Below are 14,704 nucleotides of genomic sequence, written 5' to 3'. Positions count from 1 at the left end.
TAATCTGGCCTGCCCCTTCAAACTCAGCGCTCAGGTATTCCCAGTGGGAATTCATGGAATTATAGATGCTTGTAAATTCTTCAAGTGGATTGGAAATCATTAAATTGGAAATTGTAGGCTCCCAGTTAGAAGAAACCAGGATGAGGTGCCGGGCTGTTAAGATCATTTTTCACCTGTAACACAGTGTAATGAACCTGTGCTAGATGCAAAACTTTTATCGTCTATATATGATCTGAATGGGGAAAAAATTATAATATAAAACAATGCATTCTTTGACTTGGCAGATTTGTTTCTATAATATAAATATAATACAAATTAGACTCAGACTTGTGTTTTAACTGACTGTGGCACATGCCCTAATGAATAAAATTCTTGTGATTAGTAATTGATATGCAATAATAAGTAAAGGAATGTCTTTTTTTTGGAGAGGGGAGTTTTTTTCAATTCAACCGAGTGAGCTACAGTTAAATATACCTCGCTGCATAAGTTTAATTTTCAGGAATTTTTTAATGTCATCAGATTTGTTTAACGTAACTTTTATTCTCCTTAATGTCTATATACAGCTGACACAGAAGATGTATGTATTGTGGAACGACTGTTTTCCAGCAGTCTAGTAGCTATTGTGAGCCTTAAAGCACCCAGAAAATTGAAGGTTTGTCACTTTAAGAAAGGAACGGAGATCTGCAACTACAGTTATTCCAATACAATCCTGGCGGTTAAACTAAATAGACAGGTGAGGATCCATGGCAAAAATTTTCAAAACCCCCTGTTGAGTGGTAGCAGGGCTTACGGAATCAGTCTTTCCAAAATATATCCTATATTGCTAAAATCTTGCATAAGCATACACCTTCCTATAAATATAACTATGTTGTAGCACTTTCCTATCATATGTCTGTCACACCTCGTCATGTTTAAGCTTGCATATTCATTTACATGCCTCTTCATGAGTCCTCCCAGCTTCATCTCTAAGGTGGATGCACTGTAGTGATGTCCTTCATAGAATCACCCACCCAAAATGTGCAAAAATTGTCCTCTTGCCCAACACTCACCGTTTTTGAGCCTCCCTCTGTGCCCAACTGCGGGTGTGTCTAACCTCTTTCCCCCTCTTCTGTTCCTGCCCATCACTTGTCTTGCCACGAGCGCTGGTGCCTTCCAGCCCTACCCACTATCCCTGTTGCTGAACTGCTCCTGTAATATTTTGCTGCATTCTGTCTTTCCATGGACCATAAACAATTAATTTGCTGAGTCGGAACTGTATACCATTGGCAAATAGACAATCTGTGCAGTTAAAAACAGTAGGAATTGCAGGATAGCTCGGATGAATATGTGGCTTGAGCAGTGGTGCAGAAGGAGGAATTCAAATTCCTGGGGCATTGGAACCGGTTCTGGGGGAGGTGGGACCAGTACAAACCGGACGGTCTGCACCTGGGCAGGACCGGAACCAATGTCCTAGGGGGAGTGTTTGCTAGTGCTGTCTGGGGAGGAGTTAAACTAATATGGCAGGGGGGATGGGAACCTATGCAGGGAGACAGAGGGAAATAAAATGGGGGCAGAAGCAAAAGATAGAAAGGAGAATAGTAAAAGTGGAGGGCAGAGAAACCCAAGGCAAAAAACAAAGGGCCACATTACAGCAAAATTCTAAAGGGGCAAAGTGTGTTAGAAAGACAAGCCTGAAGGCACTGTGCCTCAATACGAGGAATAAGGTGGACGAATTAACTGCGCAGATAGCAGTTAACGGGTCTGATGTAATTGGCATCACGGAGACGTGGCTCCAGGGTGACCAAGGCTGAGAGCTCAACATCCAAGGGTATTCAGCATTTAGGAATGATAGACAGAAAGGAAAAGGAGGCGGGGTGACGTTGCTGGTTAAAGAGGAAATTAATGCAATAGTAAGAAGGGACATTAGCTTGGACGATGTGGAATCGGTATGGGTGGGGCTGCAGAATTCCAAAGGGCAGAAAACGCTAGTGGGATTTGTGTACAGACCACCAAACAGTAGTAGTGAGGTTGGGGACAGCATCAAACAACAAATAAGGGATGTGTGCAATAAAGATACAGCAGTTATCATGGGCGACTTTAATCTACATATTGATTGGGCGAACCAAACTGGTAGCAATGCGGTGGAGGAGGATTTCCTGGAGTGTATTAGGGATGGTTTTCTAGACCAATATGTCGAGGAACCAACTAGAGAGCTGGCCATCCTAGACTGGGTGATGTGTAATGAGAAGGGACTAATTAGCAATCTTGTTGTGAGGCCCCTTGGGGAAGAGTGACCATAATATGGTAGAATTCTTTATTAAGATGGAGATTGACGCAGTTAATTCGGAAATTAGGGTCCTGAACTTAAGGAAAGGTAACTTCGACGTATGAGGCGTGAATTGGCTAGAATAGACTGGCAAAGGATATTTAAAGGGTTGACTGTGGATAAGCAATGACAAACATTTAAAAATCACATGGATGAACTTCAGCAATTGTACATCCCTGTCTGGAGTAAAAATAAAACGGGGAAGGTGGCTCAACTATGGCTAACAAGGGAAATTAAGGGTAGTGTTAAAGCCAAGGAAGAGGCATATAATTTGGCTAGAAAAAGCAATAAACCTGAGGACTGGGAGAAATTTAGAATTCAACAGAGGAAGACTAAGGGTTTAATTAAGAGGGGGCAAATAGAGTACGAGAGGAAGCTTGCAGGGAACATAAAAGCTGACTGCAAAAGCTTCTATAAATATGTGAAGAGAAAAAGGTTAGTGAAGACAAACTTAGGTCCCTTGCAGTCGGATTCAGGTGAATTTATAATGGGGAATAAAGAAATGGCAGACCAATTGAACAAATACTTCGGTTCTGTCTTCACAAAGGAAGACACAAATAACCTTCCGATTGTACTGGGGACAGTGGGTCATGTGTTTCTTGAGTATCATCTGATGAAGTTTCTATCTTAGCATTGAATCATCGAATGGTACAGCACAGAGGGAGGCCATTCGGCCCATCCTGCCTTTGAAAGAGCAATCCAGTTAGTCCCACTCCCCTGCTCTTTCCCCATATCCCAGCAATTTTTTTCCTTTTACAAGTATTTATCCATTTCTCGTTTGGAAAGTTGTTATTGAATCTGCTTCCACCACCCTTTCAGGCAGTGCATTCCAGATCATCATAACTCGCTGCGTCATTTTTTTTCCTTCATGTCCCCTCTGGCTCTTTTGCCCCCAGTTACCTTAAATCTGTGTCCTCTGATTGCTGACCCTTATAAAGTGCTTCTACATTTGTTGCTGTTTAGAAGTTACACTATATGTGTGGTGCCTTCAACTCTCTTTATGCCACAGTTTACTTAATAATAGATTCAATCTAAACAAAAGTACTAGAAAATCTTTTGCATTAAAAATGTACTGTATGGGACATTGATTGAATCAATGTTGTCTAGGTGAAATTGGACAGTGGCTTGATGACATTTAGCATGCTGACGTTTAAAGTGGTTAGGAGAACGTTTTATGCTGCATCGGGAATATTTTGTGGCACAGATGAATTCTTAAAAAAAGATCTGTTATGTTGGAATTCTACGTTCAGTTTAGGATGTTCTTGAGATCCACATGTCTGTAGAGGGCTGCTTTACAGTTTTAACCCCTTAAGCACTTTGTAACTTTCAAAATGTGCACATTTTTCGCTTCAATCCTCGAATAATTTCAGATGAGATGTTAAACCGAGGCGCCGTCTTCTCTCTCAGGAACCCATGGCACTATTTTGAAGAAGAGCAGGGGCATTATCCCTGGTGTCCTGGCCAATATTTATCCCTCAGTCGACGTCATTTAAAAAAAAAAAATCAGACTGGTCATTATCGCATTGCTGTTTGTGGGAGCTTGCTGTGCGCAAATAGGCTGCCACATTTCCTACATTACAACAGTGACTACACTTCAAAAAGTACATAATTGGCATTAAAACACTTTGGTTGTGACAGGCGCTATATAAATGCAAGTTTTTTTTAATAATTGCTCCCCCTACCCCAATTCTTTGATTTTAAAATATTAGTGGTATTAATATTTTTGTTTTGTGGTATAAATATGCTGTTTTAGTTCTCCAAGGCTAATATTGACTTGTTTCCTCCCTTGTAGAGATTGATAGTATGCCTGGAAGAGAGCTTGTACATTCACAATATCCGAGATATGAAAGTACTGCATACCATCCGGGAAACACCGCCAAACCCCACAGGTAATTCCTGCAGAGTGTCTTCCAGCAAACACCAGCTATTGTACAAAGCGCTCGGGGACTGACTTTATGTACCAGGTTTCTTCTCGAGCCATCAGCATATATTTTCTAGCCAACAACAGTAATTAATCTATTAAATTAAAAATGGTGTCCAGCATGCATCTGTAATGCTTGGGAAAATGATCCACCCCACTTGGCTGAAATATCATATTCATAAAATTGCAACAAATCACTGTTGAGATGAACAATACTGACCACCTCAAATGTTACTGAACAGGCAGAAGAGCTGCTAATCAGCAGCAGGTAGAAAAACTAGCAAAAAGAAAATGCCAAGCAGATAGTCTCCCAAACCCATAGGCAACTGCTGCTCATACATAAAATCGACATTGCACTATTCAGATTAATGATGTTTTGTTGTACTGTCTTGTATCTTCCATTACTGCTGTTAAATTGTGCCATTTTAATTTTTATCTTTATTGCTGGGATTTGAGGGAGTTCACTGAGTGCAGTGGCCTGATTGAGTAAGGTGGTTCTCTTTGTTAAGCTTTTTATTCTCTTGGATAAATTAGAAGTTGTGCTGCGTTGTTTTATTGCGCTATTCATATTTGTGTTCATTTAGTTCAGAAGTGTGTAAATTTAGCACCCCCCCCCTTCTCCCCTTCCCCCCCCCCCCCTTCCCTCTCCTCCTCCCAATATTACAATGCATATTCAATCCTAACATATTTATAAAACTCCTTACTAATGGCAGTTCTGTTATTTTCAGGACTATGTGCACTTTCCATTAATAATGATAATTGCTACCTTGCGTACCCTGGAAGTGCAACAATTGGGGAGGTGCAGGTCTTCGATACTATCAATCTGGTAAGAAGTTACATATTGAGCAGATAAATACTGTATTAACTGTGTTTATATATTTAACTTGTGCGATATTATCTGATGCAACTTTTAAAATAATGTATCAAATATTTTCAGCAGACATACAGGTTCCTTTTAAAACTGCCCAAGATTTCTGTTTAATGTGTGACTTATTTATCATCCAGCACTGCTGATTTGCAAATTACCTGGCTCTTTTCTCAGTTGAAACACCAATGCCTCAACGAGAAATATTAACGTGGAACAACAGATGAAACCTTTTACACAGCTTTATAGAGGGTGGGGATGGAATAGAACAGTTGTTAAGCAGGAGTTAGAAACATAGAAACATAAAAAATAGATGAAGGAGTAGGCCATTCGGCCCTTCGAGCCTGCACCACCATTCAATAAGATCATGGCTGATCATTCCCTCAGTACCCCTTTCCTGCTTTCTCTCCATACCCCTTGATTCCTTTAGCCGTAAGGGCCATATCTAACTCCCTCTTGAATATATCCAATGAACTGGCATCAACAACTCTCTGCAGCAGGGAATTCCACAGGTTAACAACTCTGAGTGAAGAAGTTTCTCCTCATCTCAGTCCTAAATGGCTTACCCCTTATCCTAAGACTGTGTCCCCTGGTTCTGGACTTCCCCATCATCGGGAACATTCTTCCCGCACCTAACCTGTCCAGTCCCATCAGAATCTTATAAGTTTCTATGAGATCCCCTCTCATCCTTCTAAACTCCAGTGTATAAAGGCCCAGTTGATCCAGTCTCTCCTCATATGTCAGTCCAGCCATCCCGGGAATCAGTCTGGTGAACCTTCGCTGCACTCCTTCAATAGCAAGAACGTCCTTCCTCAGATTAGGGAACTGAACACAATATTCCAGGTGAGGCCTCACCAAGGCCCTGTACAACTGCAGTAAGACCTCCCTGCTCCTATACTCAAATCCCCTAGCTATGAAGGCCAACATACCATTTGCCGCCTTCACCGCCTGCTGTACCTGCATGCCAACTTTGAATGGCAGAGGATTAGGTGAGGTGAGCAAATGCGTAGTCAAAGAAGGAGGGTTATGCAGAGGAATAACCAATGGATGAAGATTTTTTGGATGCTTTTAAAGATGGCGACGTTAATTCAAGACGGAGGGGTTGAGGAGGAGAATTTCCGAGGGCATATATATGATGGCTGAAAGCTCTGCTGTTAGTGGTAGAGCGAAAGGGATTGCAAAGTAGACAAAATTCTGAGGAGCAGTGGATTCAAGATGGGATGTAGGGCGGAAGAGGTTGCTTTTGTGGTGTGAAATAATGTCAGGGAGGGATTTACAAATATGAGCGAGAATTTTGAAATTAATGTGTTGGGAGCAGGAAACCAGTGAAGGTCAACAAGGATAAGGGAGAAGAACTTTGGATAGCAAGCAGGTAGCAGAGTTCTAAATGAGTTGTAGTTTGTGTCAGGTAGAATTTGGGAGGTTAGTGGGGAGAGTGTTGGTAAATTTTGAATCTTGAGTTGAAGATGTCGTCAATAAGGATCTTGCCAGCAGTGGAAGTAAGGTTTGGATGGAGGTAGAAATAGGCGATCTGGATCATGGCCTTGCTGTGCAGCTTGAAGCTCAGCTCCGAGTCACATAGGACACTCAGTTTACACATGGTTGAGTTCAGCCTGAGGTAGCTGCTGGGAAGGGGAATGGAATTGGGGCTAAGAGGTCTGTTTCCGGTGGAGACTGAACAGGATGTCTTTGGTCTTGCTGTTGAGCTGGAGAATGTCCTGACTTATCTGCGGCTTGATGGCAGATTGTCGGGTACCATAATGCTCGGTGTAATGGTGGCAGAACGCTAAAAAGGAAACCCAACATATCTCACTAAAGAGTTCCTGTTATCTCATCTTTCTTTAATTGCATATATGACACAAAAAATCCTTTTTTTTGTCTTTTTTAAACTTTTAAAACTTAGGGTAAATCTGTATTGAAATATTTACTTGAGAGTCACAACAGAAAGGCAGGTTCCACAAGTGCACGTACAATTGCTACAATCTGAAATTTACAATCTTCTGTGTGTCATGCATAGCAGGCCGCAGGACGAACAATTACCTGTTTAATGCTATCTTGAGTGTTGGAGGCCTGTGGATTACCTGCTCTGTGCTGTTGTCCATCTGAAAGATGGAAAACACCACATTCAGTCTGTTATGTCTCAAATAAAGCAATGTGACTGAGTACTGTAGACTTGAACAAGTGTGACCTTAGTCTCTTTATTCTGACTACAGTGCTGGCACAGCATGGGAGGCTTGCTTATAAGCTCCCAAGGGATGCTGGGATTCCTTGGGGCTCCAGCAGATGCGCCCTCTGGTAGTGGTAAAATGCTGGTTACAAGGTTTTGCATACATAACACAGCCCATATAACTGCGACTGTAACTAATACAGGTTGAACCTCTCTCATCCGGGATTCGCTTATCCGGCACAACCGCTCATCCGGCACCATTCCCGGCCACCGGGTGGCGCATGCGCAAAACTCTGACTCATCTCTCTCTTCCCCCTTCCCCTCCGCCCCCCCCCCCCCACCCCCCCCATCCCATTCCCTTTTTTGGCACAATGGTGATAACTTTCCTTTATTATTTAATTAAATCAGAAAATCCACACACTTACTGGAAAGAAACCTAGAACCCCTTGGGGCCCACCCACACCACACTGACTGACTGATTGACTGTCTGACTGACAGTCGTTCCAGCCAAAGGGGGAGGGCGGACAGAGAGGGGCACACACACACACACACACACACACACACACACACACACACTGAAAACACGTGACCTCCCCTTGTCCGGAAATATCCCTCATTCGGAACAGGCCAGGTCCCGAGGGTGATGGATAAGGGAGCTTCAACCTGTAGTTGCGTTTATTTACAAAATGTATAGTTATGCAAAAGCAAAAAAACCCAGTAAGAAACCATCAGTATAAAGATCGTCCTTGAGTTTAAATACCTTCACATTAAATATTTCTTGTGCAATCTGAGACTTTTGGAGGACACTACCTTTTTGTAAAGATGAGATGCTTGTCTGTGGGTGAAGCAACAGTCCATGTTTATTCATGTGTATGCGCAGGGACAAGAACAAACATGCACACAAACACATGAGTGGCACGATCCTGCACACAAGATTGCAAGAATTATGTCCCACTTGGCAAATGTGTTCTTACTGTTGAAGTCTATGAAAAACATGCTTGACTGTGTGTTGGCTTGTTTATCTTTGAGATTTAAATATCAAATGCCTTGGCTCCAAGAACAGCGTTAAAATGATCCAACAGGTTTGGCATGCTTTTAACATTTGAAAGACCCGAACTGCTGGCCAGAATTCGATTGATTGGATTCTGATCAGACAGTCTCCTTAATAAAGTTGGTCACCCCTCCACCTGAATGGATAGGTCCGAGGCGAGCCGTAGACACCTAATGAGTGTAACCGGGCACCTCGAAGATCAGGCTGATACTTTGCCCCTCAGGCAAATCCTTAAAGGGCCCTGGAGAGCGGGGGAGACTGGTAGTGGTGGCAATTGGGAGGAGTCGAGTTTGTGATGCGGGGGGGGGGGGAGCTCGAGCGGTAGCTGGCAGCACCATGCCGTTTTAATGTGGGTTCGGGTGGAACTCCTCCCGGCTCCACAGTCATGTAAGTATTTTTAACGAACTTGCCTTTTTGGTGGCGGCTTGCAGTGGTCCTTTTTATGGGACCTGGCCGTACACCTGGTTTTCCTTAATGAAGCCAGCAGCCTCTGGGCAAACCAATAATGGCAGATGGGGCCTCAAACGGGTGTTGGACCCTTGCATCTGTATATAGGAGGCCGATTAACTGCACCAATATTGTGACCACACTTCGAGCTAATCATGAGCATGTGTTTCCTGCCTACCATATTGGAAGCTCAGGTGTTCGTTTAGCGCCTGAAAAATGGCCATGGCACCGTCAAATTTCTAGGCCTGTGTCTTTTTTAAGAACTTGCTAAAAGAATCTGTTTTAACGACGGACATATTTTAAAACTTGTCACTCCACTTCTGAAGTGATGGATGAAAATGGTGGGCACCCTGTATATTCCCCAGTAAGTAATTTACTATAATCAGGGTTACATATTAGATCTGGGTTGCACAACACCCAATATAGTAAAGGATAAAGATGCGGGTTTGAGTTTATGGAAACTATTGTCTAACTGGGAACACAAGTAAAGGTGTTGTGGGAAAGGCCAGACTGTCTGGCTTTCACCATTACTGTATATACAAAAATGAAAATACATGTAAAATACCTTTACCTGATAAAATTTACCTTCAGTTACAAGAAACCGAAGATTCGATTAAGTCATTGCAAGTTTAGTGGTAATGTTATCTCCCAAAACTACCGATAATTATCTATCATTTTTCCAACTAATAGAAGGGTGATTACTCAATTAATGCGTAAAGCTATCTGCAACCTTGTTCCTTTTTACTCCGAATCCCCATATCTAATTTGTTGGGCTCTTTCATTTACAAAGAAATTAGTCTGAGTGATCTGTGTGCCTTATTTTCTTTTTTATGAGGGGTAAATATCCAGAGTCTTTGCCTCTTAACTCTCTGGCAGCCCAGAGAGACAAAACCATTTCGATCACTTTGTTTTCTGATAAGGGCATCCTACCATTTGGCAGATATACCAAACAACGTAAAATGTTAAACATGCGTAGCCAAATTGTTCTTCACTCCGCTTCTCCTTCCATGTTGTGCAAGTGATTTTAAATGGGGGCGATTTTAACCCTACTCGCTCAGCAGAAACCTGGCAGGTGGGCAGTTAAAATCAGCCTGGCTCTTACCTGTCCGAAAGCTGCCATGATTCCAACATCTGCAGTTTTAATCTGCTCTCCTGAGCAGGCAGCAGGGAGCCAACATGTTGCGGCCCAATTACACCATTGAGACCCGACTGTAATTTTAACACTGGTCTGAGCGAGGAATCCACCTGGAGTTAAAATTGGGGTCATAGTCTCTGCTCATTATTGCACTGGCTCAACCAGTGTTTAAATGAAAAGCCCATCTGTTTTTAAAAAAAAAATGGAAAAAGTTTGTGTTTTACCCTTTCAGTATTGCTAGGGGTCACTGCTGCATTTTGTAAATCTATAGAATAAAGGCTTCCAGTGATCAGAAATCTGTATAGCAGCTGACATAAGAATGTACAGGTATTTAAGTTTGATAACATCTGGTAGAGATTTCATACTCTGTTCCTTAAATATTGCTGTTTAATTTGAGTAAAATTGTTTTTATTTTAAACTACGTTCGTTCACCTGATTTAGGCTCCTTCTGGTAGACTGCTTTTATTTTGTAAACGGAATTTGAGTGTAATCCATTAAGAGATGTTCTTGCTTTTGATGCTAACCATGCTATTAGAGGTGGATTTCTGGGAGTTTATTGCCCAGTTATCAGTGGGTGTGAATCAGCCTTACATTTGTCTGTTGACCCAGCTGACTATTCTGAGAGGCCTAGAATTGGGGTGGTGGTGGTTCATTTGGAGTTTGGCATGCTGAAAAGCTGTATTCTAACTGTACAGGACAACATAGTGGATTAAAGCATTGCCAATTTAAGGTCAAGGTCACTGTCTCCTCTAAGCTGTGCGTGTGTGCGGCCGTGCAGTAATATGCAAGGTCCCGCACAGGCCGCTCGCAAGGTTTTACCTTGTAAATACCGTGCCTGTGCAGAAATTTAAAGGGACCACACACTGAATGCAACAGGCTGCACAGAACAAAGCGCAGTTTACAGGGAACATTGATCAAGGTTGAAATCAACCCAGACAGATAGAATGAGCATATATTCTCTTTTATCCTCTCTGGTGGCTGCTAATAATTCTGAATTGGAGGTTTCAATTTCATTTCCTTTGGGTATCAGTCTACAGCAAAGCAAAGTTCTCCACAGTACACATTACAATTGATGCATAAAGAAGAAACTGTATCAACATGTTGGGACTGTTTCTGTGATGTTTCAATCAAATATAACCATTTTGCACAAGTGAAGGTCCTGCTTTGGTCCAATGGGCCCCTTTGATGGTGTATGTTGTCACAATGTAAAAAAACCAAACAGCCAAATTTAGTTATTCTGGATTTTGTGTGTGCTGTTATAGTACATGTGACATTTGAGATGAGTAGGGGTTGAGTTGCAGTACTGTTGCACGATCCGTGACTTCGGGTGATCTGTTAAAGCTTGAAAGATCCTCTGCACCCAGTGTTGTTTTGCATACTTACAATCTTTTGCAAAAATTATGTTAATAGAATATTTTTAAGTGTGAAAAATTCAAATATCTGGTATACAATCTTTTCATGGTCCTTGAGTGTAATGGTAATGAGCTGAAGGCCTTTGTGACATCAGCAAATGCTTTGATATTGATCATATAGTTGATCTTCAGCATGATGAGATTCTGAATTATTCACTCCCTTGCTTGTAGATCCTACTTGACCCTCCTTGTCAGCTGTCACTCCTTGGGGTTATGTGCACAAAAGAGGATGGATTTCTGTTTTACCTTTTTAGTGCTCAGTTAACAATGTTTATGTACAGCATTTTTTTATTCGCTTTTTTTGTTTTTAAAGAGAGCTGCTAATATGATCCCAGCTCATGACAGTCCCCTTGCTGCCTTGGCATTTGATGCAAGTGGTACGAAACTGGCAACAGCCTCTGAAAAGGTAAGCTATTTGAGGTGGATGTATAACATGTTTTGCATAGTGAGTTTTACCATTATTTGCTCACAAAAATTAGAGATGCAGAAATAAGTTATTTTTGGATAGGCTAAACAAGAGCAACAATTTGGACCCAAGTTTCCACACGATAAAAAACGGGTGCCCCTCCGAGCTGGGCGCCCGTTTTTCGCGCCGAAAACGGCGCCGGAAAAAAACGCGCGAGTCTGGAGCGCCCTGCAGCTCCATGTCTGTTTGGCGCGGCGCCCAGGGGAGCGGAGCCTACCACTCGCGCCGATTTTGTAAGTGGGAGGGGGAGGGTGCCATTTAAATTAGTTTTTTTCCTGCCGGCAACGCTGCGCGTGCGCATTGGAGCGTTCGCGCACGCGCAGTGTGAAGGAAACATTGGCACTCGGCCATTTTTGTAGTTCTTTGTAGCTGTTTAATTTTTGAACATTTTTTAATAAAAGCACATTGCCATCAGCACATCAGCACTGAGGCTTCTTGCAGCAGTGAGAAGGTGCAGGAATCCTCAAAGTTGAGGCAGCTGTTTCCCTCCCCACCCCCGCCCGCCGTCGGGAACGAACGGAACGGCTCCCCCCCCCCCCCTTGCGGGAACGAACGATGGCTGAAGCACTTTCACACAGGTAGGAAGATGGTTTATTTAATCTTTTCTTTGCTTATAAATGTTTATTCAGATTGGATTTATTTGTTAGAAGTATAAATAAGGATTTATTATAGAATTTAATGACTTCCCTTCCCCCCCCCCCCCCCCACCTCGTTCTGGACGCCTAATTTGTAACCTGAGCTTGATTTTTTAATGTGTAGAACAGGTTTTTTCAGTTCTACAAAAATCTTCACTTGCTCCATTCTAAGTTAGTTTGGAGTACGTTTTCACTGTGGAAACTTTGAAATCAAGACACGCCCCCTTTTGAAGAAAAAATTCTGTTCCAAAGTAGAACTGTTCTACCTGACTAGAACGGCAGAAAAAAAAAATGTGGAGAATTGCGATTTCTAAGATAGTCCGTTCTCCAAATGTTGCTCCTAAAAATCAGGCGCAAATCATGTGGAAACTTGGGCCCTTTGTGTTTATATCGTGTCTTTTAATGTAGTAAAATTTCCCAAGGCACTTCACAGGGGCGTTATCAAACAAAATTTGACACTGCGCCATAGAAGGAGATATTGGGGCAGATGGCCAAAAGTTTGGTCCAAGAGGAAGACGCTTTTAAGAAGTGTGTTGTAGGAGGAAAGAGGTTTAGGGAGGGAATTCCAGAGCTTAGGATCTAGGCAGCTGAAGACACAACCACTAATGGTGGAACAATGAAAATCAGGGATGCTCAAGAGGCCAGAATTGGAGGAACGCAGAGATCTCGGAGAGTTATCGGGTTCAAGAACAGAAAGGAAGTCACATACATACACACATGCATATATATGCAAGGACATCTTTTTGTGTTGAATAATTTCAGCTAATAAACTAGAGGCAAGACAGGTTATTCTAGTTATATCAGACTGTTGCAACTTTAAATTATGCTGAATACTGTGCTACACTCTGTTTTTCATTGAACTAGTTTGTTGTACTTCAACCCATTAAGCCCCAGCTGTTGAGTCCCTAAAATCCATCCATGAATGATTGGTTTCAAAGACCCCAATCATCACTCATTGCCCCTGTGCTCGCTGACCAACATTGGCTTCATTTAAGTTAAGCAACGCCTCAATTTTAAATTCACATCCTTGTTTTCAAATCCCTCCATGGCCTCGCCCCTCCCTATCTCTAATCTCCTACAGTCCCACAGCCCTCGGATATCTGTGCTCCTCTAATTCTGGCCTCTTGAGCATCCCCAATCTGAATCACTCAATCATTGGCGGCCGTGCCTTCAGCTGCCTGGGCCCTAAGCTCTGGAATTCCCTCTCTAAACATCTCTGCCTCTCTTAGTCTCTTTCCTCCTTCTAAGATGCTCCTTAAAACCTACATTTCTGTCCTAATATTTCCTTATGTGGCTCGGTGTCAAATTTTGTTTTGTAATGCCTTGGGATGTTTTACTATGTTAAAGCCGCTATATAAATACAAGTTGTTATCTGTATTTATTAAAAGTGGCTAATGAGAATTAAGACCCCTGGAAATTCACCAATTCTAGTAGCTGACATTTTTGTATATATCTAGTTAAGTGGGTGGCTCCGTAGGCCATTTCAGAGGGCAGTGAGTGAAGCACATAGTATGGGACTGGAGTTATACGAAGGCCAGACTGAGTAGGCTGGCTGGTTCTCATTCCTAAAAAGTAATCACTGACCAATCATTCTATCTTCCTGTCTGCTGCAGTCTTACCAGCTTGAATGTTCACCTGATGATGCAATATTATTATGTATTAAAATCTCAGCTTAAACTTAATTCAAGTTCTAGAAGTGGCTAAATTAATTCCACTTTAAGAAATCTCCGTTGAACCCTAAACCAAGAGCTTTGCAAAATGTCAGTGTAGAATCATGAAAATTACAGCACGAGAGGAAGCCATTTGGCCCATTGTTCTTGTATCAGTGCTTGCTGCTTTTTAAAAAAAAATACATATATATATTATATACTTGGGATGTGGGCAATGCTGGCATGGCAGCATTTATTCGAAAGCAAAATACTGCAGATGCTGGAAATCTGAAATAACAACAGAAAATGCTGGAAATACTCAGCAATATCTGTGAAGAGAGAAACAGAGTTTAACGTTTCTGGTTGATGACCCTTCGTCAGAACTGGAAAAAGTTAGAGATGCAGGAGGGGGGGAAAGAACAAAAGGGAAGGTCTGTGATCGGGTGGAAGGCAGGAGAGATTAAGAGACAAAGGGAGATAATAATGGGGCAAGTTAATAAACAAAAGATGAATCTAGATAGGGTATAAATGGAAATGGCAGGATCATCAACAGTTGCCATGGGAAAGAGAGAGAAAAATAGGGGCAGGGGTTATGGTCTGAAATTGTTGAACTTGATGCTGAATCCAGAAGGCTGTAAAGTGCCGAAACAA

The 14,704-nt window shown here is 42.2% G+C and overlaps 1 protein-coding gene across 2 annotated transcripts in view; it reads left to right on the top strand.

Moving 5' to 3' along the window:
- wipi2 (WD repeat domain, phosphoinositide interacting 2) overlaps positions 1-14,704 on the top strand; it is a 60,355-nt gene that overhangs the window by 33,039 nt on the left and 12,612 nt on the right. For both annotated transcript variants that reach the window (XM_070901283.1, XM_070901282.1), the window contains exons 3-6: positions 564-733; positions 4,098-4,194; positions 4,955-5,052; positions 11,617-11,709. In XM_070901283.1, coding sequence (XP_070757384.1) covers positions 564-733; positions 4,098-4,194; positions 4,955-5,052; positions 11,617-11,709 — 458 coding nt within the window. The remainder of the gene's footprint in view (positions 1-563; positions 734-4,097; positions 4,195-4,954; positions 5,053-11,616; positions 11,710-14,704) is intronic.

This window comes from Pristiophorus japonicus, chromosome 15 (assembly GCF_044704955.1).
Source record: "Pristiophorus japonicus isolate sPriJap1 chromosome 15, sPriJap1.hap1, whole genome shotgun sequence".
NCBI classification, from domain to species: Eukaryota; Metazoa; Chordata; class Chondrichthyes; family Pristiophoridae; genus Pristiophorus; species Pristiophorus japonicus.
This window is presented reverse-complemented; position numbering and strand designations above follow the sequence as displayed.